The sequence below is a fragment of the Symphalangus syndactylus genome, chromosome 4, assembly GCF_028878055.3.
Source record: "Symphalangus syndactylus isolate Jambi chromosome 4, NHGRI_mSymSyn1-v2.1_pri, whole genome shotgun sequence".
NCBI lineage: Eukaryota > Metazoa > Chordata > Mammalia > Primates > Hylobatidae > Symphalangus > Symphalangus syndactylus.
The window spans coordinates 158312879-158339498 of record NC_072426.2 but is presented as its reverse complement, the minus strand read 5'-3'; the positions used below and the strand labels follow the sequence as shown (position 1 = coordinate 158339498).

At 43.7% G+C, this 26620-nt stretch overlaps 1 protein-coding gene across 2 annotated transcripts; it reads right to left on the bottom strand.

The window, feature by feature from the left end:
- Positions 1-8025: 8025 nt before the first annotated feature.
- SLC25A4 (solute carrier family 25 member 4) lies at positions 8026-15485 on the bottom strand. 2 transcript variants are annotated; one of them, XM_055276605.2, is made up of 4 exons: positions 15212-15451; positions 13456-13942; positions 12826-12946; positions 8026-10937 (listed from the first exon to the last, which is right to left on the bottom strand). In XM_055276605.2, the coding sequence occupies exons 1-4, from the start codon at positions 15320-15322 to the stop codon at positions 10811-10813; spliced, it is 846 nt and encodes a 281-aa protein (XP_055132580.1). In that variant the 5' UTR covers positions 15323-15451; the 3' UTR covers positions 8026-10810. The 2 variants fall into 2 exon arrangements, with proteins under 2 accessions (XP_055132580.1, XP_055132579.1); XM_055276604.2 differs by lacking the exon at positions 8026-10937 and adding an exon at positions 11116-11577 and having other exon boundaries at positions 12806-12946; positions 15212-15485.
- Between the last annotated feature and the right edge of the window lie 11135 nt (positions 15486-26620).

Here is a 26620-nt window from a genome sequence, read left to right as displayed (position 1 = left end):
TACAAACTAGAAAAATCTAATTGTACCATTAACTTCGGTCTTCACTTTGAACATTTGAGTGTAGTTTTGCCTGTTTTTGAGTTTCGTATAAATGGAATTATGCACTTGTGTATGACTGTTTAGCTTAACATCTTTATGTTTGTGAGATTCATTGATATTGTTGCATGTAGCTATAATTGGTTCATGTTGATTTTTATGTAGTATTCTAGTACTTGACTATACCACAGTTTATTTTATCTATTATGTGGTTGATGGATATTGTGGGTGGTTTCCAGGTTTTTGGGTTTTTTTTCTTTGTTTTTTTTGAGACGGAGTCTCACTCTGTGGCCCAGGCTGGAGTGCAGTGGTGCAATCTCAGCTCACTGCAAGCTCCGCCTCCCGGGTTCACGCCATTCTCCTGCCTCGGCCTCCCGAGTAGCTGGGACTACAGGCGCCCGCCACCACGCCCGGCTGATTTTTTGTATTTTTAGTAGAGACGGGGTTTCACCGTGTTCGCCAGGATGGTCTCGATCTCCTAACCTCGTGGTCCGCCCATCTCGGCCTCCCAAAGTGCTGGGATTACAGGCGTGAGCCACCGCACCCGGCCAGTTTCCAGGTTTTGACTATTACAAATAATGCTAATGTGAGGATTTTCGTAAATGTGCCTTGGTTGATCTGTGTGTACGTTTTAGTTGGGCATGCACCTAGCGGTGGAGTTGCTGGGTCAGAGGTGTGCTTGTGTTTAACAGCTAATGCCAGGGTTGTCCACAGTGAGTGTAACAGCTCATTCTTCCACAAAAGTGTGTAAGTTTCTGTTGCTCTAGAGACTCGTTAATATTTATTATTGTCAGTCTTTTTTTCTTTTTCTTTTCTATTTTTTTTTTTTTTTTTTTTTTTTGGAGCCTGGGTCTTGCTCTTTCACCCAGGCTGGAGTGCAGTGGCATGATCATGGCTCACTGCAGCCTTGACCTCCCTGGCTCGAGCGATCCTCCCACCTCAGCCTCCCAAGTAGCTGGGACAACAGGCATACGCCACCATGTCCAGCTAATTATTGTAGTTTTTTGTAGAGATGGGGTTTTGCCGTGTTGCCCAGGCTGGTCTCGATCACCTGGGCTCAAGCAAGCCTCCTGCCAAGGCCTCCCAAAGTACTTGCAATCCCAAAGGGATTCCATATGTGAGCCACTGCAACTGGCCTTTCTGTCATTTTTTTAAAGTTTTAACTATTCAAGTGGATATTTAATATATCTCATTATGATTTTAATTTTATTATTTTGACTAATAGAACATTTAAAAAAATTTTTTCAACTTTTATTTTGGATATAGAGGGCACATATGCAGGTTTGTTACGTGGGTATATTGTACCCAGGCAATGAGCGTAGTATCCAACAGGTAGTTTTGCAGCCACGTCCCATTCCTTCCCTTCCCTGTCGAGTAGTCCACAGTGTCTGTTCCCATGTTCGTGTCCATGCATGCTCAGTGTTTAGCTTCTACTTATAAATGAGAATCTGCAGTATTTTATTTTCCGTTTCTGCGTTAATTTGCTTAGGATTATGGCCTCCAGCTCCATCCATGTTGCTGCAAAGGACATGATTTCATTCTTTTTATGGCCGCGTCATATTTCTTGGTGCACATGTACCACATTTTCTTTATCCAGTCACCACTGAAGGGCACCTAGGTTGATTCCATGTCTTTGCTATTGTGAATAGCATGGAGATGAACATACAATTGCATGTGTTTTTTTGGAATAAGGCTCTATTTTCTGTTGGGTATATACCCAGTAATGGGATAGCTGGGTCAAATGGTAGCTCTGTCTTAAGTTTTTTGAGGAATCTCCAAACTGCTTTCCGCAGTGGCTGAACTAATTTACATTCCCATCAACAGGTATAAGCACTCCCTTTTCTCCACAGCCTCTTCAACATCTGTTGTTTCTTGACTTTTTATAATAGCCATTCTGACTGCTTTGAGATAGTATCTCATTGTGGTTTTGATTTGCATTTCTCTAATAGTGACAACGAACATTTTTTCATGTTTCTTGACCACTTATGTATCTTTTGAGAAGTGTCTGTTCATCTCCTTTGCCCATTTTTTTTTAAGACGGCGTCTTGCTGTGTGGCCCAGTGCTCTGCATTGGAGTGCAGTGGTGCAATCTCGGCTCACTGCAACCTCCTCCTCTCAGGTTCAAGCAATTCACCTACCTCAGCCTCCCAAGTAGCTGGGAATACAGGTCTGCACCACCATGCCCAGCTAATTTTTGTATTTTTAGTAGAGATGGGGTTTCACCATGTTGGCCCGGCTGGTCTCAAACTCCTGACCTCAAGTGAGCCACTGTGTCTGACCATTTTGCCTTTTTTTTTTTTTTTTTGAGATGGAGTTTTGCTCTGTTGCCCAGTCTGGAGTGCAATGGTGCGATCTCGGCTCACTGCAGCCTCCTCTTCTGGGTTCAAGCGATTCTCCTGCCTCAGCCTCCTGAGTAGCTGGGACTACAGCCGTGCGCCACCACTCCCAGCTAATTTTTATATTTTTAGTAGAGGTGGGGTTTCACCATGTTGGCCAGGATGGTCTCGATCTCCTGGCCTCGTGATCTGCCCACCTCAGCATCCCAAAGTGCTGATATCACAGGCTTGAGCCACCACGCCCGGCTGATTTTGCCTATTTTTTAATGGGATTATTTTTTGCTTGTTGATTTAAGTTCCTTATAGATTCTGGATATTAGTCCTTTGTCAGAAGCATAGTTTGTGAATATTTTCTCCGTTTCTATAAGTTTACTCTGTTGACAGTTGCTTGTGCTGTGCAGAAGCTCTTCGGTATAGTGAGGTCACACATGTCAATTTTTGTTTTGTTGCGGTTGCTTTTGAGGACTTAGCCAAAAATTCATTGCCAAAGCCGATGTTTAGAGGGGTATTTGCTAGGTTTTTCTCTAGGATTTTTTTTTTTTTTCCCTTGAGACAGAGTCTGGCTCTGTCACCTAGGCTAGAGTGCAGTGGCTCACTGCAACCTCTGCCTCCCTGGTTCAAGCGAATCTCCTGCCTCAGCCTCCTGAGTAGGGAGCCACCACACCCGGCTAATTTTTATATTTTCAGTAGAGTTTCACTATGTTGGCCAGGCTGGTCCTGAATTCCTGACCTCAAGTGATCCACCCGCCTCAGCCTTCCAAAGTGCTGGGATTACAGGTGTGAGCCATTGCGCCTGGCCTCTTCTGGGATTTTTATAGTTTGAGGTCATACATTTAAATATCGAATCCATCTTGAGTTAATTTTTGTACATGGTGAAAGGTACAGGTCTGGTTTCAATCTTCTGCATATGGCCAGCTAGTCATCCCGGCACCATTTACTTAATAGGGAATCCTTCTCCCACTGCTTGTTGGTGATGGCCTTGTCGAAGATGAGATGGCTGTAAGTGTGAAGCTTTATTTCTGAGTTTTCTCTTCTGTTCCATTCTATTCTACTCTGTTTTGGTACCCGTACCATACTATTTTGGCTACTATAGCCAGTGTGATGCCTCCAGCTTTGTTCTTTTTACTTAGAATTGCTTTGGCTATTAATATTCACTCTTTTTTGCTTTCATATGAATTTTAGAATGGTTTTTTTTTTCTAATTCCATGAAGAATGATGTTGGTAGTTTGATAGAAATAGTGTTGGGTCTGTAAATTCCTTTGGGCAGCCTGGCCATTTTAACATCTTTCAATCCATGAGCATGGAACATTTTTCATTTAATTTTGTCATGTCTGATTTCCTTCAGCAGTGTTTCATAGTTCTCCTTCTAGAGATCTTTCACTTCTTTGGTTAGCTGTATTCCCAAGTATTTCATTTTCTTTGTGGCTATAATAAATGGGATTGTGTTCTGGATTTGCCCGTCAGCCCGGATGTTACTGGTGTATAGAAATGTTACTGATTTTTATATTTGTACGTTGATTTTGTATCTTGAAATCTTATTAAAATTGTTCATCAGTTCTAGTAGCCTTTTGGCAAAGTCATTAGGGTTTTCTAGGTATAGAATCATATTGTCAGTAAAGAGAGATAGTTTGGCCAGGCATGGTGGCTCATGCCTGTAATCCCAGCACTTTGGGAGGCTGAGGCAGGCAGATCCCGAGTTCAGGAGATCAAGACCATCCTGGCTAACACAGTGAAACGCTATCTCTACTAAAAATACAAAAAATTAGCCGGGCATGGTGGCACGTGCCTGTAGTCCCAGCTACTTGGGAGGCAGAGGCAGGAGAATCACTTGAACCTGGGAGGCAGAGGTCGCAATGAACCAAGATAGCGCTACTGCACTCCAGCAGCCTGGGCAACAGAGCAAGACTACATCTAAAAAATAAAATAAAAATAAAAATAAAATAGAGAGAGAGAGAGATAGTTTGATTTTCCTGTTGGATGCCTTTTATTGCTCTGGCCAGGACTTCTAATATTCTGTTGAATAGGAGTGGTGAGGGCAGGCATCCTTGTCTTCTTTCAGTTCTCAAGGGGAATGCTTCCAGCTTTTGCTTGTTCAGTATGATGTCAGCTGTAGGTTCATCATTGAGGGCTCTTACTATTTTGATGTATGTTCTTTCGATGCCTAGTCTATTGAGGGTTTTTTAAATCATGAAGGGATGTTGGATTTTACCAAAAGCTTCTCCTGTGTCTATTGAGATGATCATACGGTTTTTCCTTTTAATTCTGTTTATGTGGTAAATCACATTTATTGATTTACATATGTTGAACCAGCCTGGCATCCTAGGAATAAAGCCTGCTTGATCCTGGTGAATTAACTTTTTGATGTGCTATTGGATTCAGTTTGCTAGTATTTTGTTGAGAATGTTTGCATCTGTGCTTATCAGGGATATTGGCCTGAAGATTCCTTTTTTGGTTGTATCTGCCAGATTTTGATATCAGGCTGATGCCGGCTTCATAGAATGAGTTGTGGAGGATCCCTTCCTCCTTGATTTTTTTTTTTGGAATAGTTCCAGCAGGATTACTACTAGTTCTTTTTTGTAAATCTGGTAGAATTTGGCTGTGAATCCATCTTTTGCAGGGCTTTTTTTGAGTTTTTATTTTTGGTAACGGATTCTATTTCAGAGCTTGATATTGGTCTGTTCAAGGTTTCAGCCTTTTCCTGATTCAATCCTGGGAGATTGTGTGTTTCCAAGAATTTATCCATTTCCTCTAGATTTTAAATTTTGTGTGCATAGTTGCTCACAGTATTCTCTGAGGATCTTTTGTATTTCCGTGGGATGAGTTGTAACGTCACCTTTGTCATTTCTGATAATACTTACTTGGATCTTTCTTCTTTGTTAATCTAGCTAGCAGTCTATTAATCTTGTTTATTTTTTTCGAAGAACTCTTGGTTTCACTGATCTTTTGTATGGGTTTTGTTTTGTTTTGTTTTGTTTTGTTTTTTGAGACAGGGTCTCTCTCTGTCCCCCAGGCTGGAGTGCAATGGCGCAATCTCGTCTCACTGCAACTTCTGCCTCCCAGGCTCAAGCAATCCTCCCTCCTCAGCCTCCCAAGTAGCTGGGACTACAGGTGCACGCCACCATGCCAGGATGATTTTTGTATTTTAGTAGAGATGGGTTTTCGCCATGTTGGCCAGGCTAGTCTCAAACTTCTGGCCTCAAGTGATCTACTGGTGTTGGCCTCCCAAAGTGCTGGGATTACAGGTGGGAGCCACTGTACCCAGCTTTTGTATGGATTTTTGTCTCAATTTCATTCTCTAATTTTAGTTATTATTTAGTGCTTCTCTAATTTTAGTTATTATTTTCTTCTGCTAGCTTTGGGATTTTCTTTTTTTCCCCCTAGATCCTTTAGATGCAAAGTTAGATTGTTAATTTGAGATCTAACTTCTCGATGAAGGCATTTAGCACTATGAACTTTCCTCTTTTTTTTTTTTTTTTTTTTTTGAGACAGAAGCTTTTTGGATTTTCAATATTTTCAGATTTTGGAATATGTGCGTATACATAATGAAATGCCTTGGGGATGGGACCCAAGTCTAAACATGGAATTCATTTATGTTTCATATACACAGTATACACATAGCCTGAAGGTAATTAATACAGTATTTTTAATAATTGCGTGCATGAAATAAAGTTTTGACTGTGACCCATCACAAGGTCAAGTGTGGAATTTTCTACCTGTGGCACTATGTCAGTGCTCAAAAAGCTCTGGATTTTAGACCATTTTGGTTTTCAGATTTTTGGATTAGGGATCAAGAATGAAAATTGTTTTTCCCAAGTGCTGCCTCTTCAGTTGCAGTGAACATATTGTTATTTTTCCCTCAAACACGAAGGCATAAAACCTTGGCATTCTCACTGTTTAACACTTTTTTTTTTTGCTTTAGACGGAGTCTTGCTCTGTCGCCAGGCCGGAGTGCAGTGGTGTGATCTCAGCTCACTGCAACCTCCACCTCCCAGGTTCAAGCGATTCTCCTGCCTCAGCCTCCCGAGTTGCTGGGACTACAGGTGCCCATCACCACGCCCAGCTAATTTTTGTATTTTTAGTAGAGACGGGGTTTCACCATGTTGGCCAGGATGGTCTCGACTCCTGACCTTGTGATCCGCCCGCCTCGGCCTCCCAAAGTGCTGGGATTACAGGTGTGAGCCATCGCACCCGGCCTGATTAACATTTTTCTTCAATGTCTGTATCATGTCCTGTCTGTTCTTCAAAACACATTACTCATTTTCACTGCCATCATTCTAATCCATGCCTTCATCACATCACATTTGCATTACTAAAATAAGCTTTTAGCTAGAAAAAGCTGATGAAACACTGACTTAAGATTATACGTTATGTGGTTTGTTACTTACGTCACGTCTCACATATTTTTAGTCTGTTTTACTTCCCTAATAAATTAAAAGAAAGCCCCTGAGAGCAAGGACCATATGAAGCTTTTGCACTGGTTACGGCATTCAGGCTGACGGGAAGCCATACATGGGTGTCACTCAATATGTGTGATTCATTTGTGACTGCAAAAATGGCAAAACTAAACTCATCTAATCTTTAAAGGGCTATGAAAATTAAAATGACTATGTAGAACACACAAAAATTAATTACATACAAGATGTTTTATGTGAGACATGTTATAGGTATTTTGTTGTTGTTGTTGTTTAGGGACAGATCTCACCCTGTCACCCAGGCTGGAAATCAGTGGTACGATCATAGCTCACTGCAGCCTCCCTCCTCAGCCTCCTGAGTAGCTAAGACTACAGGTGTGCATCACCACACCCACCTAATTTTTTATTTTTTGTAGAGACAAGGTCTCCTTATGTTGCCCAGGCTGGTGTTGAGCTTCTGGGCTCAAGTGAACCTCCCACCTCAGCCTCCCAGAGTGCTGGGATTACGGGCGAGTCGCCATGCCTGGCTGGTGATCTTTCTATAATGTTTATGACTTCAAAAATGGTAAGACAGCTGATTCCCATTATTCACGGAAGTTATATACTACAAAGTTGAGGGAAACACTGAAACATTTTGCCAAGGGGAAATACAAGTTTAGGTTCCCATGAGCCGCTAGTCACAAAAATCATACATGACCTTGTTTTATGTGTTTATACTTAAAGACACCTTATTTAATATATATTGCTGATCATTAATGCTGAGCTCACGGCCCAGGCCTGAAGACAGCTGATCTGACACATGTATTTTCCACAAGGCAGGTCTTGGCCCTCCTGTGCTGAGGAATAGCACTCTGCTTGGGGGCCATGCTAATTGGCGATGATGGTGCCTTGGATAAACTGCATTGGCCACTGCACAAAGCTTGGGGGACTTTTTAAACAGCAGAATTACTGTAGCACAAAGTAAACACATGAACAGGATGCTTGTTTACAGGATGAGGCCGAAATGAAAAGGCAGGGTGTCACCTTGTTCCACTGCAGCTAGGGACGTGTGTCAGGCAACTTGCGTCTGTCATCGCTCTGTGTGTGTCCGAGGACCTTAAAGTGGTTACAAATAAAGTTTGGCAGTGAAGCCAGTTTACAGATATGTAATCTGTGAATGAGATCAACTGTACTTTATTGCAGATTGATAAAATCTCTGATATTCAGGAGGAGCAGAAAAGCAAAGAATTTATGACACGGTAGACTTTGTTAAATTTTATTTAAGAGCTTGAAATTTGCATTTAAGGCAGTCGTAAGTTTTTATTCATTGCATTATACAACTCCAACAAGCCTGTCCGGCCACCCCCACAGTGCTCTGCATGTTCAAGATTTCACCCGAACTGATGAAACCCTTTCCCAAATATTTTGTAGGTTCCCTGTGCTTTTTAGATGCACTTTCCCTTCTCGCTCATTCTTACATTCAACAGAAACTTGCTAAACACCTTCTCTGTCCTGGGCACTGTGCCAGGTGTGGAAGATAAGCTCTCCTTGCAGCGCTTGATTCCTTGCAGCCTTGCACCTTGGGGGTGTTTAGTAAATGCCGCCTCAACACGAAGGATGCCACATATTTTACAGAATCAAATGGAACGGGAGCAGTCGCCCAGTTAATTGAGATTTCAACACAAATACTTGAGACAAGTTTTCATTGTTTTTAGTGTCCAATTATTACCATTATGGACTCACTCATCTTGTATCATCCTCCATAATTTTTCTTATATATTTAAAATACAAAATAAGGTCTTAAAAAGATTTAAGATGCCAAGAGGTGAGGCTTTAGGGGAGAAAATACCTAAAGATGACTGGGGTGGTGGTGGTGGTGGTGGTGAAGGAGGCTGCGCCTAGGAGACAGCTGTGTGGGAAATGGGGCTGATGAGAAAGGCCTGGGGCGGGTACCTGAGAGTCGGACGCTCAATTCCAAGTTGTCACTTTTACGTAAACCAGACCTTCCAGCATGACGCAGCTTTGCACGATGATGGTATGGCGTGAGGGTAGGTTAGTGAGGGAAGTACTGCCTGTTCTCCCGCCAGATCCCAGCACTCTGTCAGAGGCTGAGGGTTCTAGGAATTCATGGTGAGTTAAGTAGCCGCAGTGAGGAACTGGCTCAGCAGGGCCTGGGGCAACGTGCATTAGAGGTAACCTTAGCAGGAAGCGGGAGGGCTGACACCTGGGTCACATGTAGAATGTAGATAATGTGCCCTATGTAATAAATGTCCATGCCTCTTCCCTCCCCATTCCATGCCAGGGTTAAAGACAGAACACAGTTACACTTCTTGGTTGGGTTGGGAGGACACACTGTTCATTCATTGTGTCAGGTCTTCCTCCTCCTAAACTTGGGCCCTGCTTTGAGACACGCTCCATCAAAGTACTTGCCTACTACTAGCCTGCCCTGCTTTTATTCCCTATCAGCAGTAGAATTTGGATCACTCATATTATCCTTAGAATGAAAAGCAACAGGAGGACAATGGATCCAGGAGGCCTCTAACTGCACATGTGTTACCTGGCCTCGAGGAGACAGGTTGGAGAGGTACCTTCTTTTTAGCCCTTCAGACTTTATTGGCCTAGATATCTACCAGGTGAGGTCAGATGTGATCCTGGATTTTATAAAACTCCGACCTTGGTAACTGTGGTAAAATCAACACAGCCAATTTTTAGCTGGGGAGGCAGGAGTGAGTCGGTGGAAGCGCTTGGTAAGCAAGGTAAAGAACAGGAGGTACAGAGACCAACCCCCACCACCCAACCACCTGTTAGAAAACACAGAGAAGACATCTGCCTGCCTTTCAAGCTTTGCCACGGATACAGGGACTTGCTTCCTCCAGATTAGTCACCATCCGGGAGACTAGAGCAACTGCTTGGTCTTTTCCTGGTCCCAAAGTGTGAAGTTTCCAACCTGATATTCTAAGTATTTTCCTCTGGCTCATGAATCTCAGAGGGGCGAATCCAAAACTGACTTCCTGTAGGTCTTGATAATTGTTACAGGCGTCCTGGAGGATGCTTTCTAGACCCATCTTTCTAAAGCTGGTTATTTTCTCCTACCACTCCCTCCCCCCATTTCGTTTCCCTTCTATTCCTTCTCAAGCAAGATGTATTGTCTTCAACAAATTATCTAACAATGGCATTTCACCTTTTCTCCCCAACTTAAGCATCGTTCAGAGCAGGTTCCTATCTTTTTTCCCTTCCACGGGGCCTAAGAGGTATTAAATACTAGCTTGATAACTGATGCTATGCACTGAATGTTTGTGTCCCTTCAAAATTCATCTGTTGAAATCTTAACCCCCAAAGTGGTGGTGTTTGGAGGAGGGGCATTTGGGAGGTAATTGGGTCATGAGGGTACAGCCCTCATGAATGGGATTAGTGAGCTTATAAAAGGGACTACAGAGAGCTCTGTCGCTCTGTTTCTGCCAGGTAAGGATACAAGAAGTCAGTAGTTTACAACCCAGAAGAGGGCCCTCATCAGAACCTGACCACAGTGTCACCTTGATCTTGGACCTCCAGCCTACAGAACTGAGAAATAAGTTTCTGTTGCTTATAAGCCATCAGTCTACAGTACTTTGTTATAGTGGCCTGAACTAAAACAACTGATTTTTTTTTTTTTTTTTTGAGACAGGATCTTGCCCTGTCACTTACGATGGATGTGGTGGCGTGCCATCTCAGCTCACTGCAACCTCTGCCTCTCGGGTTCAAGTAATTCTGATGCCTCAGCCTCCCGAGTAGTTGGGATTACAGGTGTGCGCCACCACACCCAGCTAATTTTTTGTATTTTTATTAGAGATGGGGTTTCGCTGGGTTGGCCAGGCTGGTCTCGAACTCCTGGCCTGAAGTGATATGCCCACCTCTGCCTCCCAAAATGCTGGGATGACAGGTGTGAGCCACTGCACCCAGCCTTGACTTTCAATGAATACTCTTATCATAAAATTCTAGGTGTCACAGTTATCTAAAGGGATGAAAACAGAGCACTTCCTGATCATGGAAAATCCTCCAGATTGTGAGTTAAAACTCTAAGCAGAATCTCAGAATTTCTAAAGACTGAAGGAAAGTGCCTAAGAAGGCAGGATTATGAAAGCCATTATCACTTTCTAGCCTACAGTAACACTGGATAAGATAGAATATGACCTGCCTAAGTTTGAAGACCGGAACTTTAAGCATTGTACGTTCTCATATTAATACATACTCAATATAATATCTGGCATTTAGAAGCTTGGCCACTGATACATGAATCATGCTAGAAAATATGCATTTTTGATCTTTTAAAAATGCATTTTACAGTTAATAAGAGTTCAATAAAATAGAAAGCGTGCATTAAGTGGTCTTTATTGATGTTTCACATTCAGTTATTTCTTATCAGTTCTTCAGTTAATTGTACAAGTATGATAAATTATTTTCTATTTGCTGTGGGAATTTAAATGTAAAATAAATACAAAATACATGTGTGGTTTAATGAACACTCAATGAAGCATCTTTTCTGAGGTATTCCTTTTAGTCTGGTTTTATCCCAGATCTTTTTACTTCCTCTAGGAATAGTCGATTAAACCACACAATGGATCTGTGAACTTGTGGATCAAGTTCACTGTAAATCTGTGAACTTGTGTTTTAATTACATTAGACATATTTTTTGATCTCATCATACAACACCAATACAAAAGCACCACCCATGCCTCTCAACACATTGGACCAGGCACCTTTGAAGAAGGCCTTGGCTCCTTCATCTTTGGCAATCTTCCTCCAGCAGTCAACTGTCCCCGTGTACATAATATCAGCTGTGGAAACAAATGTTGGTGAGGGCTCCACAACGCTGGAGGAAAGAGACTTTTCTTCTGAAACATATCTGTACACACTGTTATCAGTTTTATAAAATCAGGGTCATCTGGGCATGGAGTCCCAGCTCCATGCAACATTCCACTGGACATCTCCTTCCTTGCTTAACTGGCAGGCTGGGTCTCCTGTCATTCCTATGCCATTAGTTCAAGGTTGGTGAAGAACTGGGGCAATTAAACAAGTAATTCATGGACTGCCCAACTGCGAAGCAAGAAGGGCGCAGTGGAGCAGGAGTACTATGCTACGCGGTTACCTTTTTTTCTTTTTTTTTTTTTTTTTTTGAGACGGAGTCTTTCTCTGTTCCCTAGGCTGGAGTGCAGTGGCGCGATCTCGGCTCACTGCAACCTCCGCCTCCCGGGTTCACGCCATTCTCCCGCCTCAGCCTCCCAAGTAGCTGGGACTACAGGCACCCGCCAACACACCCGGCTAATTTTTTGTATTTTTAGTAGAGACGAGGTTTCACTGTGTTAGCCAGGATGGTCTCGATCTCCTGACCTCGTGATCCACCCGCCTCGGCCTCCCAAAGTGCTGGGATTACAGGCGTGAGCCACCGCGCCCGGCCGCGGTTACCTTTTTTTATGGAGGACCAAACTGAGGCCTCGCCTCAGATGATGCTGCACAACGTTATGCAGTTAAAATAAAAGGCTGCAACTATTAGTTGAAACATACGAAACTGCTAACATGGGACTGTTTTTGACTTTTAAAGTGGCAATTTCCTATGGTTCAATCTATAGAAGCCAAAACTTTTTCTGGCACAACAGATTGCTTCAGGCCATCTCTACCCAGCTAAACACCCCGTCCCACTAACACCTATAGCTAGGAGGGAAGCAAGAGTTCTTTGTAAGAAGTAGCTAACTACTTCTTTTCCCTAGCTTCTGCACCCAGGGTCTAAGGGAAGAGGGCCTAGGGTCTCTATAATGCTAGATACCTAGTTAAATTCACATCTGAATATCTTACTATTGATGTTCTTATCATCTCTTTAATAAAATGGAAAGAACTTTTCCCTGATAGTTGAGAATGTTAGGGGGAATTAATACAATCTTTCTTCCCTAAGTCCTTATCAAATAATTTTGAAAATTAATTTCCAGTGAGGAAGACCGAAAGGAGCACTGTCAAATGTTCTCCTCGGGCAAAAATAAAGAAGTTTAGACGAGTAGAGCACAAGCTTACCCCCTTTCCGGCCGGACTGCATCATCATCCTACGACGAACAGTGTCAAAGGGGTAGGACACCAGCCCTGCGACTGCCGTCACACTCTGGGCAATCATCCAGCTCACAAAAATGTGCACGTTCTTGGGATCAGGCAGCATCCCTGTGGACAGAGCCAAGAAGCCGAACGGCTATGAAGTGACCGTTCTCAGCAGAAAGCAGGTGGAGGGAGAGAGGCCACTGCACCTCCAGCTCCACGCTCTGACCTTGCGGGGAGCCCACCCCTGTGCAGGTGCTTCACATATGACCAGGCAGACAGCAAAGGTGGCTGCTGCCCTCTCCGGACCCCGGGGGGCCAGTGCTCAGCTTGTCTGCAGGGCATTGGAAGTGGCTTCAAGTTAAACTCAGTAACTGCTATGGCTGTGTCTGGAGGGAGACAGGCTCCCCTTTCCTCCTCTCTGAATAACTAAAGGCCAGAGTTTATTTCAGGAGAGGACACAAAGAATGCTTTAGCTATTAATTTATGCACACCACCTCCTCATTCAGAAGCCTTAATTACCCCAGAGACTAGAAAAAAAACAAGATCAATAAATATCAAGTCCTTTGTGAGTTACAGATCCCGTAGGGTCCTCTTTCCACACCACCCTCCTTCTCCCGATGCCCCTCTCTCACCCTTGGCAGTATCATAGACTCCGAAGTAGGCAGCTCTATAGATAATGATGCCTTGGACAGAGACGTTGAAACCCTGGTAGAGCCCCCTCAGGCCATCAGACTTGAAGATCTTGATGATACAGTCGCCCAGACCATGGAACTCACGCTGGGCGGCGCCCTTGCCCACATCGGCAGCCAACCTGGTCCTAGCAAAGTCCAGCGGGTAGACAAAGCAAAGGGAGGTGGCCCCAGCGGCCCCACCGGACGCCAGGTTACCAGCAAAGTAGCGCCAGAACTGCTTATGCCGATCCACACCCCCTAAGAAGAGCTGCTTGTACTTGTCCTTGAAAGCGAAGTTGAGAGCTTGGGTGGGGAAGTAACGGATCACGTTGGCCAGGTTACCCCTCCAGAAGGAGAGGAAGCCCTGCTCCTTGGGGATTCTCACCACACAATCAATGATCCCTTTGTACTGCTTCTCAGCACTGATCTGTTTGCTGGCATGCTGGACCTGGTGGAGGGGAGGGTGGGTGACAGAGGACAGGCAGGCACAGACAAGGGAAGAGGACAGGAGAAAAAAGAAGGTTTGCACTTCCTGGATTTTTTTTTTTTTTTTTTGAAGAAAAAAAGGATGAGGAAATCAAATGGATACTGAGGGCATGTAAATGGATACTGTTATCCATGTTAGTTACTGGATAACAAGCCTAAATAACCCAATGTTGCTTCAATTATTAGGGTATTTGAGGGAAAAGGTGTCGCTCCAAATAAACTGAAAAGGTGACTGAATTGTATAAAGCTAGCCATTTATTTATTTCACTTTCCCTAGGTTTGAGAACTGTATGAGGGGCTTACTGGGGGACGGAAATGAGTAACACTCCCTGCTTCAAAGGGCTTTGGATTTAATAGACATGATGGCCAAAAATGACAATTTCTCAGTGTCACTCTGTTCACCCTGGATATGAGGATCTCTACTAGATGCTCTAACAGAGGAAGGAGAATAAATCCACTAAACATTAGGGCTCCAAAGTTTTCAAGCAGATAATCCAAGTAATCAATTATTGAGAGTTTGCTGCTGTTGTGAACAATTTGTGGGGGTTTTGTTAGTAATTTTGACTCCCAAATTGGGCTCTTCCTCATTGAGGGGCCCTGACCTTTTGGGCAGGTGGAGGAAAACACGAGAGGATGATAAACCATTCAGCGACCAGGTAGGCGAGGAAAAGATTTGGAGACAGGATGATCTGAGTTTATTCCGAAAATTGTTTCTTACTATTTCAAAACCTCAGCTTCATCTGTAAAATGGAGAAGAATAACTCTCTCACAGAGGTTACATAAAGATGAAGGCGGCAGCCTACATACAGCATTATGCATGAGATACGATAAGGGAATTCTTGGGTGATGACTATTTTGATGTTTTTATTGTAAAGGTGCGTGCGCATAAGACGGTGCCAAAAATACTGGCAATCACTAGGTGCCTCCGGACCTGAGTGCACGCCCGTGCTGTCACGGGCGCAGGATCTGGCACACGTAAACCGGCTCCGGGTGGGTTTCCATATATAGACACCCGAACGCCGGGCGCCACCCGACACCAGGAATCTGCGACTGACGCTGGACCTGTCTCTACGCAGAGGGCACCTTCTTCCCCCGCGGGCGGGCGGGCGCCCGGGCCTGTGGCCTGGCGCAGATTTTCCGCGGCGCCCCGCGCCCTGCAGCTCGCGCCGCATCGCGCGCCCCACCCGGCCCGCTGCGCCTGCGCCCGCCCCTTGCACCGCGCAGTCCTCACCTGCAGCAGCAGTTTGACCCTCTCGATGGGGGCGACCGCTGTCTTGGAGACGGCAGCGGCTACGCCCCCAGCCAGGAAGTCCTTTAGGAAGCTCCAAGCGTGATCACCCATGGTGACAGCTCGACGCTCTCAGCCCGCCGGCAGCCCGCTCGTGCTCTCGCCCACGCCCGGCCTGGCACCGCCGCGCAGTCCCCGACCCTGCGCGACGCTAAGGGGCAGCCCCCTCGCCCGCAGCCCCCCTTTATATCCCCGCCGGGCTCTCGCGAGAGGAGGCGGGTCGCAGCCGGCGCTCGCGCCGCGCATTGGCTGGGCAGGTGCGGGGCGCCCCCTCCTCCCAGCTGCAGAGGGCATCGGGGGCGAAAGCGCTTCCGGGAGCGGGGCTGGGCCGGGGGCTGTCCCTGCAACTTGGGACGTTTAAAGGGCACATTCATGTTATCTGTCCCGCCGAGCCCAGGGAACACCGTGTCACCGCGGCATGTGGGCCGCGTATTTATAGCACCGGCAGCCTTAGGCCGGGGCGAAGCCGGGGCAGACACCGGACCGCTGCCGCCGGTGGAGACTTCTTGACCCTCCGGCCTGCACGGGCCGCGCTCAGGGCCAGGGATTTCGAACCGATTCCTCCTTTTTGCATCTAAAGGCGCCCCCCACCAGAGCTCACTGCCTGGATATGGGCCTCTTTAAAGCCGTGCGCTCCAGAGAATAAATGGCAATCCTCTCAAATAGATACCAAGGTCACCTGATGCTGTGATTGCCTCAGAGAATCTGACAACCTGCTGCCTCTCATTTCTTTTCATTCAATCGTTCGTTCAATCATTCATCCTGCTATTACATATTGATGTGTCTGGCACTCAGTGCCCACAGGAAAGACCTGGTGCAGGGGGCCACTAGGTGAACTCATACTTGTTTTGGCAAAACTCTGTGACTGTAAAACATAGGACACTTCTTTTGTAAGCCCCTAAAGGGTTTAATGTACAACTCTGCGCTCAGCGGAATTTCAGCACATATCAGGGCAGAACGTTCTGTCAGCCGGTGCCTTCTTGAGGGTCAGCGCTGTCAGCCTTCCAGAGAAGATCCAGTCCTTGGCTGCATTTGCCTCTTTTTAATGGCAGCTGGGGTTGAGGAAATGCTATTTAATCCCAGGAAATTGATTGCAATTAATTTCTTAAAATATATAAATCTGAGCTTTAATTTTTCTTAAGCTTGTTTTTCAGGCAGTTCATGTAACCATACAGGTGTTCCTTCTCCTAGAATGAATGCAGTTAGTTTTTAACTTTAAACTCTTTACTCAATTATCTTCCCATGTTTGCTAATTTTCATTTGTACGTTTAACAAAGCTTATTCATTGTTTTTATAAGCTTTTTTTTTTTTTTTTAATGTTTGCTGACATCATGTTAGAGGTTTATGGAGCTGCAGCTGTGTGTCACCCTGGGCCTGGAGACTTTGGTATAGCAGAAGTCACTAAGGTTCCAGGGCCACAGAGGGCATGTGTTTAATCTAAGAGTGGGGCAGGCTAGAGTTCCGAAATCCAGATAAGCAGAATGAAAGCTAGAAACTAGTGCAAAGTTGCCAGAGGTCAGAGCAGACAGAAGTCAAGGACTCGGAAGAGACAAACAGATAAACCATGTATGTGTTCATTGAACAGACTCTTGTTGAGCATTTACTGTGTACCAAGAACTAAGTGTAGCCCTGCGGATTGAGTATAAGTAGACATGGCCCGTCTCCAAATACCTTACAATTCAGTGTATTCATCACTTGCTCCACTTTATCAAAACTTCACTTACCGATTTCCATGGATCAGCATAATCCACACAGTAATCCTTTTTAATTTATAATAGCGTACTGTATCCCATCCTGTAATATAGAGCAGTTGCTTTAAACCTCCATTTTCCTTTTAATTGTGCATTAGAATTGTGTCTTATTTTTATTATGAAAAATAGGCCGGGTGTGGTGGCTCATGCCTGTAATCCCAGCATTTTGGGAGGCTGAGGCTGGCAGATTACCTAGGTCAGGAGTTCCGGACCAGCCTGTCCAACATGGCAAAACCCCATCTCTACTAAAAAAACAAAAATTAGCCAGGCATGGTGGCTTGTGCCTGGAATCCCAGCAGCTCAGGAGGCTGAGGCATGAGAATCACTTCAACCCGAGAGGCAGAGGTCATAGTGATCTGAGATCACTCCACTGCACTTCAGCCTGGGCAACAGAGAAAGATTCTGACTCAAAAAAAAAAAAGAAAAAAAGAAAACAAAACTAATACTGCTATATTGAAACTTACACAAACTTCATTTTCTCCTCTAAGTTTTTTCTTCTCATATATTTCCCAAAAGGAATGGATAGATTTAAGATTTTTAAAGTTTTGTAGCTTTTGCTACATATTGGCAAATTGCTCTTCAGAAATACCGAACCACCAGTTATATAGATGGGCTTTCTCTCACATTCTTCTCCAACACTGGCTTTAAAAAAATAGAGTTAGTTATTTGTGAGTTATTTATGAGTTTTAATTTGTATTTACTTAATTACTATGAAGCTGTATATATTCCATAAGATTCAACTTAATTTGACAGTTTGACAAGGTTTCCCTTTTGTATAAACTTTTAATCTTCCTTGACTACTGCTGGAGTGAAAGCAGAGTATTTATATTAACAATTCTTTATATATTTGGGGCAATAAATATGTGTTTAATGTTTTTCATTTTGTTGTTTTCATTTTGATATTTATTGTATCATTCTATTAGTGTTATGAACAGATATATAGTATGATGATGATCTACTTCATGTTCTGATGTAAATGTATCTCTTTTATAGATACAGCAGTCTATTTACTCTAGTACATATATCAGTTTTTTTCTTCTACTTTGAGTAGCTATTTTTAAAATATCTAACACTACGTTTTATATTGTATGGAGGTGTGGGTCTAATTTCACTTTTCTCCATATCATGCTTGGGTATCCCAATACTAATTCTTAAGTAGATATTTTCTTCTCTCCATTATTTGTCTTATATTACTAAGTCTAGTTTGTCATATATTAAGTTCTCATAATAGCTTTAATTTATGAAATATCCACACTATGACATATTTATTTGATCTTCATTTTAAAAAATAAGCTGATATATGATTCTACAATCACTTAAAAATAAAGTTTTATCTGCTTTTATGTCTGGATTTATTTTTACTATCAAGTTGTTCAATAGTTTAAACATCACCAGAAGGTTTTAAATAGACATTTAAATTAAATTAAATATTAATTAATATATGAATTCAGGAAGTATTATCATCTTTGTTACACTTAATTTTACCAATCAGAGTTTTTGATATTTTCTAAATAGGAGACGTATTTCTCCTTGGCTACCCTCCAGTTATCCTGTTCTATAGAAGGAGTCATAGCTGGAATCCTTGACAAGAGGTTTTCCGTGGAAACTCATACACTGTCCTCTGCTTCCATGGACTTTCTCAGAAAAGAGAGACCTCAGATGCCCTCGGGAGCATGAGCTGCCTGTGGTCACAAGATCCTGGTATCACTTACACAGGCAGGGGAGAGAATGGCGCTCGGCAGAACATGTGTCCACCCGCCCAACCCAGTACTTAGTGGCTTTCTTCCAGCAGGAGAATGGACAAGGCATCTAGGAGATGAGAAGAAACTCTGCTTTCAATCATGGATGGGATCTTGGATGCTGGTGGGAACAGGGCCATGTAGAAATGAGAGCAGGGTGGAAAGCTAGCCTTTTGGAATTTTAGTGGAAGCTCTTATAGACTTAGTATCTTACCAAACTGGGAATAGAGAATGGAAGTTGCTAAAGAGTAAGAGTCACAAGAAATAAAGAAAAACAATAAAGGATGTGCTAATGGTGGTGATAACATAACGCCTGAGTGCAGGTGTACATTTAAAGTATTGGGAATTAGAACACACTACTACTATTTGTTCACATGGTAAATTTCAGCATTAAGCAAAGAGGATCAAGGTATTTATATATGTATGTATGTATGTATGTATTTATTTATTTAAGAGACAGCATCTTGCTTTGTCACCATGGCTGGAGCACAGTGACACAATCACAGATCACTGAAACCATGCACTCCTAGGCACAAGGGATCCTCCTGCTTCAGCCTCCCGAGTAGCTGAGGCTACAGGCACATACCATCACGCCTGGATATATATATTTTTTTATTTGTAGGTTTTGCTGCGGTCTCCTGGTTTTGCTATGTTGCCCAGGCTATGTGGAGAAGCTTACATGCCAGGAACAGACACAGTTGTGGTGCCTACAGGCAATGCCAACGCAGCCTGGCAAGGACAAGGACCCAAGAGGGGGTTCTGGTTGTACTTCCAGCAGAGTGACTTTCAGTGTGTTGGCTCCACCAGAACTTGTGCTTTTTATGTTTGGTGAATGTTCGTGAAACAAAAAGTTTTGTTAGAAGGATTTGGAGCCTCATTATTTAAAAGAGGTGATTTGAGGGGGCAGAGGAGCCCTTGAATCATAGAAAAGACAGGGGGACTTCTCCTAGAAGGCACTCTGCTTCCAGGGGAAACTGATTCAGGTTGGCCTCTTGGTTGCTGGAGGCAGGGAGGCCTGGGGGACCCCTGTAGCGCACCCCTAATAAACACAGGCAGACCCCGTGCACTTCCCAAAGACAGATTCAGAAACTTTCTTTTCCCACTTCCAATCTTAGCACCTCTCTGTACTTTGTTGAAGAGTCCAACAAGCACATTGAGTATCATACAACACAATGAAGCTAATGCTTATGCTTGTGTAATAATGCCTTCCGACCATAACCACATAACCACACACCTTCCAGGCTGGCATCTTCCAGTTTTGCTCACAGGCAACCTCTGTGAATAAAACCGCTACTCACCTGGAGCTGACTGGGTCTGTTTTCTAAACACATTTTGAACTAGTGTTTTGTGTTTCACATATCCTATCAATCATTTTTAAAAACACATTCTTTATTTCTATTATTGTTAAAATCAGTATTATTATTAAAATTAGTAGGCAACAAATGTTATCAGAGACTATTTTTATCATCTGTATTACTGAAGGACAATATTTGCTATTTTAATGAATGAGGGTTTTTTCCATATACGTTCTTTTACCTCATGACCCTTTCCCGGATCACTTGAGGTCGGGAGTTCGAGACCAACCTGACCAACATGGAGAAACCCTGTCTCTACTAAAAATACAAAATTAGCCGGGCGTGGTGACGCATGCCTGTAATCCCAGCTACTCGGGAGGCTGAGGCAGGAGAATCACTTGCACCTGGGAGGTGGAGGCTGCGGTGAGCCGAGATCACACCACTGCACTCCAGCCTGGGCAACAAGAGCGAAACTCCATCTCCATAAAAACAAAAAACTTCCTGCTTAGCTACTCTTCTAAAGATTACATGAAGTTTTCCCAAACCTGGAGAGAAAGGAAGAAAGTTAGAGAGAAAGAAAAGAATGAGAGGCTCGTGTGGATCTCTGGGAAGGAGGGTCCTGTATTCTGCGCAGCCCAGGGAGGCACAGATGCAGGGGAAGAAGTGGCCAGGCAGTGTTTCAGCACACAGGTCAGAGGCAGCCTCGCAGGGTTGATCCAAGTGCAATAAGGTAGAGGGAGAACAAATCCCTGGTACCCGAGGGATTTGCTTGTGTCCATAGTCCACCAAATGAAGGCAGCCTGCTGGAGTGAAGGTCCCTAGAGAAACCCGTTCAGTTTTTCCTGCTCTAATGTCTCTAATGTGGTGCAGGAACAGCAGAATGACGTTTCCTTTTCAAGGCCACCACAGTTAGCTGACAGCAAGCCAGCCCTGAAGAGCCTCAGGGTTGGAAGTGAGGAAAGTGTGACCTTGACAGAACACCCTTGATGAAGCACAGACTGAAGACCAGAAGCGAATGCGGGCCAGGCCGCGGGTGCCAGCACGGCCAGATAAAGATCCGGACCGCGCACCCCTCTCCTCGCCTTCTTAGTCATCCCTGGGAGAGCAGTGGAGAGAAACGGGGACCTGGATTATTTCCACCGCTTGACAGAATGGAGCCTGAATAGAAGTTAAGTTGCCTTGCCCAGCTGAGTTTGTGGACCAATATTTGTACTTACTGTATTCTTTTCTTATTTTTGAAAAACAATGTAACTGAAGACATCAGAATTTCGGAAACTCATTACTGTTCCTTGTTCTAGCAAGCACATTTCTTTAAGAAAGAGACTGAGATTTAACTCTGTGTGTGTGTGTGTGTGTGTGTGTGTGCACGCACATTTGGGGGGTGCACTTCAGGGTGGTTTTCTCCATAAATCTTTGTGAAATTGGCTTATGCGGCCAGGCACAGTGGCTCACACCTGTAATCTCAGCACTTTGGAAGGCTGAGGTGGGCGGATTGCCTGAGCTCAGGAGTCGGAGACTAGCTTGGGCAACGTGGCAAAACCCCATCTCTAAAAACAAAAATACAAAAATTCTCCAGGCATGGTGGTGCGCCTGTAGTCCCAGCTACTTGGGCTACTTGTGGGGGCTGAGGCGGGAGAATCACTTGAGCCCAGGAGATGGAGGCTGCAGTGAGCCGTGTTCACACCACTGTACTCCTGTGTGACAGATGGAGACCCCATCTCTCAAAACAAAAAAGCTTATGAATTATGAATTTATATTAAATAGCTAAACTAAGTACAGCAACCGACTCCTTTAATGTATAAACTTTACGCCTTCAACACAACACAATAGTCTTTCAGTAACTGCTTGTTGAATGAATAGGAAAATAATGTACTTTAATTTCTAGGTCAATGGTTCTCAGATTTCTCCAATGAGGGAGCGCCTGGAATCCACCATCATTTTTGTGCAGCACTATGAAATGTAGGTATATGGAATTTCATCATATAAATGAAGAGTAGTTATACTAGCAGAAATGTGGTCTTCTGTTATGTGTCTGCCTCCCATATAAAACAATAGTCATTTTAACGGTGGGTTTATCAATTTCTCCCTTGAGGTCTGTTGAATTTTCCTTTATACATTTCAAGCCTTTTGTTTTTAAAGGCATACAAGGGCCAGGCACGGCGAGCCTGTAATCCCAGCACTTTGGGAGGCGGAAGCAGGCGGATCCCTTGAGGTCAGGAGTTTGAGACTAGCCTGGCCAACGTGGTGAAACCCCATCTCTACCAAAATTACAAAAATTAGCCAGGCATGGTGGCAGGCGCCCTTAAATCCCAGCTACTCGGGAGGCTGAGGCAGGAGAATCACTTGAACCCGCGAGGCGGAGGTTGCAGTGAGCCAAGATTGTGTCGCTGCACTCCAGCCTGGGTGACAAAGTGAGACCTTGTCTCAAAATAAATAAATCAATAGGCCGGGCACATAGGCTCATTCCTGTAATCCCAGCACTTTGGGAGGCCAAGGCGGGCAGATCACTTGAGGTCAGGGGTTCGAGACCAGCCTGGCCAACATGGTAAAACCTTGTCTCTACTAAAAATAGAAAAATCAGCTGGGTGTGGTGGTGCATGCCTGTAGTCCCAACGACCAGGGAGGCTGAGGCAGGAGAACTGCTTGCATCTGGGAGGAGGAGGTTGCAGTGAGCCAAGATAGCACCACTGCACTCCCACCTGGGCTACAGAGTGAGATTCCATCTCAAATTAATTAATTAATCAATTAAAAATAAAAGCATACAATATTTGAATTGTTATATCTTTTTGGTGAATTTAACTTTTTATCATTAAGTTGTGGCCCTCTTTATCTGTAGTAATAATACCTTTTACCTTAAAGTCTTCCCCCCCACACACACAAATTAATAGAGCTATTTGTTTTCCTTTGGTTTGTATTTGCCTAGTTTATATTTTTCTAACCCTTTACTTTCACCCATTCTGTATAAGTATATCCCCTGTAAACCTCTATGTTTTCTTTTTCTTTTTTTTTTTTTAGACGGAGTCTCGTTCTGTCGCCCAGGCTGGAGTTACAGTGCTGTGATCTCGGCTCACTTCAACCTCTGCCTCCGAGGTTCAAGCAATTCTCCTGCCTCAGCCTCAGCCTCCTGAGTAGCTGGGATTACAGGCGCCTGCCACCACACCTGGCCAATTTTTGTAGTTTTAGTAGGGACGGGGTTTCACCATGTTGGCTAGGCTGGTCTTGAACCCCTGACTTCAGGTGATCCGCCCACCTCAGCCTCCCAAAGTGCTGGGATTACAGGAATGTGTCACGTGCTCAGAAAAATTCTCATTATTCTCATTATTTTAACTATAGAGTTTGGATCCATTTTCATTTATTATTACCACTGATATTATTTAATTTTTGTTTTGAAATAATTATAGATTCAAAAGAAGTTGCAAAGGAATGACTGCCCATATTTTAAAATTTTATTTCTGCCATTTTATTTTATACTTTTTATTTGTCCTCCTTCTACATGTCCTTGAAATTCATCATTTCCATTGCTTATTTACCATAACTATGCCAACTACTACATGAGTTTCTGAATTACATGTTAAAGGGCTAATGACACCATAATTGTTATTAATTATTTTAGGTGGCTACTATTTTTCCAGGTTCCAAGGAGGCCAAGTTTCCCCCTCTTGGCTTATTTAGGCACTGAGTGTCTCTCAGGACTGTGATACCAATTTATACACAGTTGCAGACAACACTGAAGTCAAATTAATAGTTCAATGTGCATAACTTGCCATGGAGAAGCTCAGCTCTGGAAGAAATGCTTGCATTTCATAACATTATTCAATGTGGCCACTAGAGGGAGGTCACACATAGCTATTCTCAGAATAGTATTCTAAGTTTCTAATTTTTATCAAAGATCTGTCAATAGTACACAAAATTAAGGGAAAAAACCCAAACCCTTTCTACTTTTAAGAAGACATACAGTGCAGTCTTAAAGTAATAGGGAAAATAATTAAGTCAAAGCAGAGATTTTCAAATGGGGAAAATGAAGCAAGACCCAAGTATATGCTGCTGCAAGAAATGCACTTGAAATATGAAGACATACATAGGTCAAAAGTAAAAAGATAGGCCGGGTGGGGTGCTTCATGCCTGTAATCCCAGCCCTTGAAGAGGCCAAGACAGGAGGACTGCTTGGGGCAAGGGGTTGGAGAGCAGCCTGGGCAACATAGTGAGGCCTCCTATCTCTACACACAGACAAAAAAAAGGAATGAACTCTTTTTGGGGAGGGGGGTGTTTCTTTTAAAAATTGTGGTAAAATACACATAATACTAAACTGACCTTTTTTTTTTTTTTACAATTTTTTTTTGAAACAGGGCCTTGCTGTTGCCCAGGCTGGAGTACAGTGGTGTGATCACAGCTCACTGCAGCCTCAACCTACTGGGCTCAAGCAATCCTCCAACCTCAGCCTCTCCGGTAGCTGGGACCACAGGCATGCTCCACTATACCTGGCTAATTTTTATTTATTTATATTTTTTGTAGAGATGGGGTCTTGCTATGTTGCCTAGGCTGGTTTTGAACTCTTGGGCTCAACAATCTCTCCACCTTGGCCTCTCAAAGTGCTGGGATTACAGGCATGAGCAACCATGCCTGGCTGAAATTGACCATTTTAACTTTCTTTTTTTTTGAGAAGGAGTCTCACTCTGTCGCCCAGGTTGGAGTGCAGTGGCATGATCTTGGCTCACTGCAACCTCCGCTTCCCAGGTTCAAGCAATTCTCCAGCCTCAGCTTCCCAAGTAGCTGGGATTATAGGTGTGTGCCATCGTGCCTGGCTAATTTTTGTATTTTCTGTAGAGACAGGGCTTTACTATGTTGGCCAGGCTGATCTCGAATTCCTGACATCAAGTGATCTGCCCACCTCGACCTCCCAAAGTGCTGGGATTATAAGCATGAGCCACCACAACTGGCCCCATTTTAACAATTTTGAAGTGTACATTACAGCAGTGTTAAGTACATTCACATTGCTGTACAATCCTCAGAACTCTTTTTATCTTGCAAAATTGAAACTCTGTACCCATTAAATAATCCCTTATTCCCCTATCCCTCCACCCCTGACGAGCACCATTCCATTTTCTGTATCTATGAATTTGACTTCTCTAGGTATCTCATATAAGAGGATTTATGCAGTATGTAATTTTCAGGCCTGGCATATTTCACTTAGCTAATGTCCTTAAGATTCATTCCATATGTTGCAGCATATGTTGGAATTTCCTTCCCTTTTAAGGTTGAATGTACTATCCTATGTATGTACCGCGTTCTGTTTATTCATACATCCATCAATGGACACTGTTGCTTCTACCTTTCGGCTGTTGTGAATAATCCTGCCTATGCACGTGGGTGACAGACATGTCTGAGATTATTATTATTATTATTATTTTTTTTTTTTTTTTTTGGAGACGGAGTCTCGCTCTTTCGCCCAGGCCAGACTGCAGTGGCGCTACCTCGGCTCACTGCAAGCTCCGCCTCCCGGGTTCACACCATTCTCCTGCCTCAACCTCTCGAGTAGCTGAGACTACAGGCGCCCGCCACCGCGCCCGGCTTATTTTTTGTATTTTTAGTAGAGACGGAGTTTCACCGTGTGAGCCAGGATGGTCTTGATCTCCTGACCTCGTGCTCCGCCCGCTTCGGCCTCCCAAAGTGCTGGGATCACTTGCTTTCTTGGCTTTTCTTTTTTTTTTTTTTTTTTTTTGGAGACGGAGTCTTGCTCTGTCGCCCAGGCTGGAGTGCAGTGGTGTGATCTCGGCTCACTGCAAGCTCCGCCTCTGGGTTCACGCCATTCTCCTGCCTCAGCCTCCCGGGTAGCTGGGACTACAGGCGTCCGCCACCACGCCTGGCTAATTTTTAAAATATTTTTAGTAGAGACGGGGTTTCAGCGTGTTAGCCAGGATGGTCTCGATCTCCTGATCTTGTGATCCGCCCGCTTTGGCCTCCCAAAGTGCTGGGATTACAGGCGTGAGCCACCATGCCCGGCCGAGATCTTGCTTTCAATTCTTTTGGTTATATACCCAGAAGTGGAATTACTGGATCATATAATTCTATGTTCAATTTTGGAGAAACCCCCATACTGTGTTCCATAGGGGCTCTACCATTACACGTTCACCAACAGCACATAAGGATTCCAATTTCTCCACATCTTTACCAACCCGTTATTTTCTATTTTTTGATAGTAGCCATCCTAATGGGTGTCAGATGGTAGTTATATTAGTACTACCTTGTCTAATGTAAAAATTATTTCTAATTGGGATTGCATTGAATTACAAGACTAATTTAAGGAGCATTTGTATTTTTATAACATTCAATATTTCTTTCCAAAAAAAAAACGGATGTCCTTGTTGCTTTTATTCAGAGATGTTTTGTTTTATGGTGCTATTTTAAATAGTATATCTTCTTCTGTTATATTTCTCCAAAGGAGTTGTTTGTATACAGAAAGACTTTTTTTTTAATACTTGAACTGAGTCATCTTAAAGAAGTCTGACATTACTGTTGCAACAGTTTTTCAATTGATTCCTTTGAGTTTTCCAGTTCAGAAATCAAATC

Bases quoted from the DNA above. Each gene is read 5' to 3' on its own strand.
- SLC25A4 (XM_055276604.2), bottom strand. From the start codon at position 15,322: ATGGGTGATCACGCTTGGAGCTTCCTAAAGGACTTCCTGGCTGGGGGC. The intron at 13,943-15,211 runs GTGAGGACTGCG...CCCCTCCACCAG, and splicing joins GGGTCAAACTGCTGCTGCAG to GTCCAGCATGCCAGCAAACA. The intron at 12,947-13,455 runs GTGAGAGAGGGG...CTCTGTCCACAG, and splicing joins AGTCTATGATACTGCCAAGG to GGATGCTGCCTGATCCCAAG.